Source organism: Neodiprion virginianus, chromosome 2, assembly GCF_021901495.1.
Source record: "Neodiprion virginianus isolate iyNeoVirg1 chromosome 2, iyNeoVirg1.1, whole genome shotgun sequence".
Lineage (NCBI taxonomy): Eukaryota > Metazoa > Arthropoda > Insecta > Hymenoptera > Diprionidae > Neodiprion > Neodiprion virginianus.
Window position 1 is genome coordinate 23,082,339 of NC_060878.1, and position 4,610 is coordinate 23,086,948.

At 42.1% G+C, this 4,610-nt stretch overlaps 1 protein-coding gene across 1 annotated transcript; it reads right to left on the reverse strand.

Annotated features, from left to right (window-relative positions):
• Positions 1-458: 458 nt before the first annotated feature.
• LOC124297783 (uncharacterized) lies at positions 459-2,557 on the reverse strand. The gene is made up of 2 exons (XM_046749097.1): positions 2,121-2,557; positions 459-540 (listed from the first exon to the last, which is right to left on the reverse strand). Exons 1-2 carry the CDS (start codon positions 2,555-2,557, stop codon positions 459-461), a joined length of 519 nt encoding a protein of 172 aa, XP_046605053.1.
• Between the last annotated feature and the right edge of the window lie 2,053 nt (positions 2,558-4,610).

Here is a 4,610-nt window from a genome sequence, read left to right on the forward strand (position 1 = left end):
ACCGGAATATATCAGATGACGATTACGCACACGCGTGCGATGTATGGCGTACTTTCAACGTTACAATTTTGGGAGAGTATTCGGACTTGTAGTTACAGACGGACGTGTTTTTACTGGCAGACGTTTTTCAAAATTTTCGACTAAAATGCTGGACGACGTAAAAACTGGACCCGTTACACTATTTTACAGCGCCTGGTCTGTCGTTTGATGCAATGTTAAAATGTACAGGCATCGAACTCCAGCTTCTCACCGACATAGACCTGGTTATGTTTGTCGAAAAAGGTATTTGTGGTGGTGTGTCACAGTGCTCGAACGGATATGCGAAAGCTAACAACAGGTACATGGGTGAAGTAGTCATTCCTGAGGTCGAAGAATCTTACCTCATGTACTTTGACATTAATAATTTGTACGGTGCGGCTATGAGCTATGCTCTGCCATGTCATTCCTTCGAATGGGTGTCAGGTTTCAGAGAGTGCGACGATCTTGCCATCCCGAACGATACGGAGTTCGGTTAGATACTGGAGGTAGATTTGGAATATCCTGAGGAGTTGCATGAAACTCATAATGACTTACCATTGTGTCCGGAGCACTATGTACCTCCGAGTTCGAACAATAAACAGCCAAAACTGACGACCACGCTACTTTCCAAGATGAATTACGTTATTAACTATCGCGTATTGAAGCAATGTTTGGAATTAGACTTAAAATTACTCAAAATTCACAAAGTTCTCAAATTTCGACAAGCACCGTGGCTAAAAAATTACATAGATTTGAATACCGTTTTGCGGAAAAAATCTCACAATGAATTCGAAAAAAATTTTTACAAACTGATGAACAACGCAGATTTTGGCAAAACAATGGAAAACGTGGTAAAGTACAGAGATGTTTGATTGATCACCAAATGGGATGGACGGTACGGTGCTAGAGCTACCATAGACAAACCTAATTTTCACAGCTGCACCGTTTTCGACAAAGAGATGATTATCGTCGAAATGAGTAAAACGAAAGTCAAGTTGAATAAACGATTGTCTAAAACACTAAAACATACATCTACGATTTTGATTATAATTACATTAAACGGAAATTTGGCAACCGAGAAAAATTAATGTATATGGATACCTACAGTTTGATTTACAACTTTACCGTTCCCGACATATACGAACATATGAAGGAGGACTTGCATAAATTCGATACGTCTGATTATCCGCTTGATAACGCTAATGGAATGCCTCCAGCTAACAAAAAAGTTCTCGGCTCAATGAAAGATGAGAATAACGGGAAAATAATGTTGGAATTTGTAAGATTAAGAGCAAAATTGTACGCATTCCGAGTCTTGGGAGATGAGAAAGACAATAAACGTGCCTAAGGTGTCAAAGGATCAGCGTTGAGGAAAATAAATTTCTACGATTATTTGGAATGTCCTTTCAAACGCGAAAATTTGTCTACAAATCAGCATTTGATATTAAGTCGAAAGCACGAGGTATACACTGTAGAACAGCAGAAAGTGGCATTAAGCTGGAATGACCACAAGCGGATCGTGATTCAAAACACAACGGACACGCTTCCGTGGGGCTATAAGCCTGCACCTTGGCTTTGTAATTACCGTATCGTTATGTATGTAGGATTTAATTTATAACTGTACCAATTATGTAAGATAGTGAATAAGAACGCTCCGAAATATAAAAATTGTACAACGATGCATATGTCTGTCGATTGTCTGAAAAATAAAGATTCATACTTGTTATGTATCGGGTATGAAATAAAGAGTCACATACGTTTTTACAAAAAATTCATTTATTCGAATGTTACATGTCCGATTCGTTTATCCAACTGTTGTGTGTATTGTAAAAACCTAACCATTTAACATGTATTCTTCTTTCACGCTTCTTGAGCACCTTCTCCACCAGATAGATATCCGGATGTTGAACCTTGATGAGCTCTTATTCGTAGAAACCACCAGCGATGGGTTGATCTCGGTAGTCTTTGAGCTTGTACGTCACAGGATGAGTATTTTACACTCGACTTATCGTGAATATTTCAGTCGTCCAATTGATTCGGATTTGAACTTTGCCGATTTGGTAAATATCGCTCGAAGCCCTCGGTACGCCTGACGTAATAACCGCCTTTCGTTTGCAACGGTGACATCCGACGGTTTCATTCGTATGCTTGGATGTTTCGTGATGTTGTAGGTCGATATCAAATCGGGTAAGATGTCGAGCCACTCGTAGCTTCCTTGCATGCTGAACGGTGTCCACATTTCACCTTCCAGCGTACGATTGAAACGTTTACAGATCGAAGCCTTCAAATTACTGTACGTGGAGTAAAGTTCAATTCCGTAGCGTGACATAAGAGATTCAGATTTCGAGTTGTAAAATTCCGGTCCTCTATCGACGTGTGAATTTTTCGGTACCTGTCCTTGGACAAGCACAGATTCCATTGCCTGCTTAACATCATCTCCACACTTGCTCTTTATCGTTATAGCCCACACGTACTTTGAGAAGATATCAATAACTGTGAGCATGTACTTGTAGCCTTTGTTTTGTCCAGCGAACGACATCTTATCAAGAAGATCCGCCTGCCAGGTCTCGTCGATGCCGCGCACGTCTACACGTTGACGCGGGTGATTCCGGCGTGCAGGCTTATGCAGTTCCGTCACTAGTGCTTGCTTTTTCTCGTTCATATTCCAACGCTCTTAGTCTGGCGTCCAATTTGGAAATGATTTGTAGGGATTGTGTTAGGCGGGGTTACACACACAGCAACGACGAATACCTAGTTATGTATAAATATTATATATTTATTCAATGTCCTAAAACTATTACAGCCCAATGATCACTTTGTCTGAACTTTGACCACGTGCTACAGCTGTAGCCTTTGTTTAGCTAATGGCGTCGATGAAATCAATTTTCACGGTCAACGTCTGTTTCCGCCGACTCCGCTGCTGCTCGTTGTCGCCACCGCCTTGAGCACTGACGTGCTCCCTTGCGGTGACAGTCGGTACTGCTGATCCGGGTGCCACAGATTTCTGCGTTTCGAATCGACAAGTCTCTGCCTGTTTTAAAGTCTATGTAGAAGGTATCCAAGGCTTTCTCCGTGGTGATCTCCAAAGCTTTGATTATTTGATCAAGGTTGTCGATTTGTTTTTGCAGCACGTTGAATTTTCGTCTTAAGGTTTTTAAAGTTACAGCATTGTTCGGCTCTGCGGGATCTGCGACGTTGCACAATCTCTTGTTCCGTATATCTTAATGCCCGTCCGCTGTTATTTGAAACCCGACACCCGGAGGACCGCGAGTGCTCGCAGCTGTGTTTTTATTCAGCTGACTTCTGAACACGTCGACGCTCATCTCGTGAATAAATGCAGAGTCGACGACAATTGGTTAATAAATGACTCCGGCTTCCCGTATTTCTTTTAGAATCGACATAATTTCATTATGTGACTTGTATTCTCAATCGCTTGAGATGCCATAAGCAAATGGAGACGTTCCACCAGCTCGTTAGCGTCGTCGCAGAATATACAATCTGAGTAGTGTATAGACGACAGTTCTGGACAACAAAATGGCGACGTACCGGGAGCGTATCCCGATTCCTCACCGACAGTCGATATGTTACCACCGTGATGGTGAGCCTTACCCACAAAATTGTTACCGACTGCAGCGTTACCCTAGATAGCGCCACCTGTATTTTCACCCGATCTTACCGACAGACAGTTTGACAATGAATTGTTTGCTTAGTCGGATGTGCAGACATTTTGATTTTTGCTTAGTCAGATGAGAGGTCATTTCGATTATTGATTAGTCGGATGAGCAGCCATTTTCAGTTTTTTCAACGTCAGACAGTTTGATAATGAGATTTTTTGCTTCGTGAGATGAGCAGCCATTTTGATTTTTTCACCGTCGGATGAGCAGACATTACACATTTTTTTATTGTTAGATGGCAAACATTTTACCGACGAAATTGGTATCTCCGATCTTACCGACAGTTTGGTGTTATCGGCCGTTACCGCAGATTCGTGGTATGTGGCGCCTCCTCCATCGCATCATCGATCAGTCGATATTTCATCGATCGACTCTGCGTGATGTTTTCAATGCTCGCCGCAAGATGGTAACTCTTTTATTTATCATGTGGTTGGGGGTGAACAGTTCAAAAAATAAGGGTTGGATGCTTTGAATATTTGTTTATTTTATTTCATTTTTGCTGTCAGTTCCCGTCATACCCGTTAGAGTGTGCCCCCCAAATGTCTATGTGGGACCTATGACCTGTGTGGGACAAGAGAAGAGATGGATCAGCGCCCATCATTATGCGGCTGCAGCTGTCTTAAGATGCTCAATAGAAACACCCGCATTCGTACAAGGGTCAAGGAAGGAAACTGCAGAAAACCTTGCCCAGGTGATTGCGGCCCGTCGTAGAGAGAGGGGGAGAGCGCGAGAGAGAGAGGGAGAGAGAGCGAGCGAGAGAGGAAGGGAGGGAATGATGCCGAGTACAGAAAAGCTGAAACAAATCAAAAAACTTCGTTACCATACTTATCAAATGTAATAATCATTACGGAAATTGAATCGGCATTTGAAGTATCGTAAGAGGATTGGTGTAGCACTATATATATATTCTATGAAGTA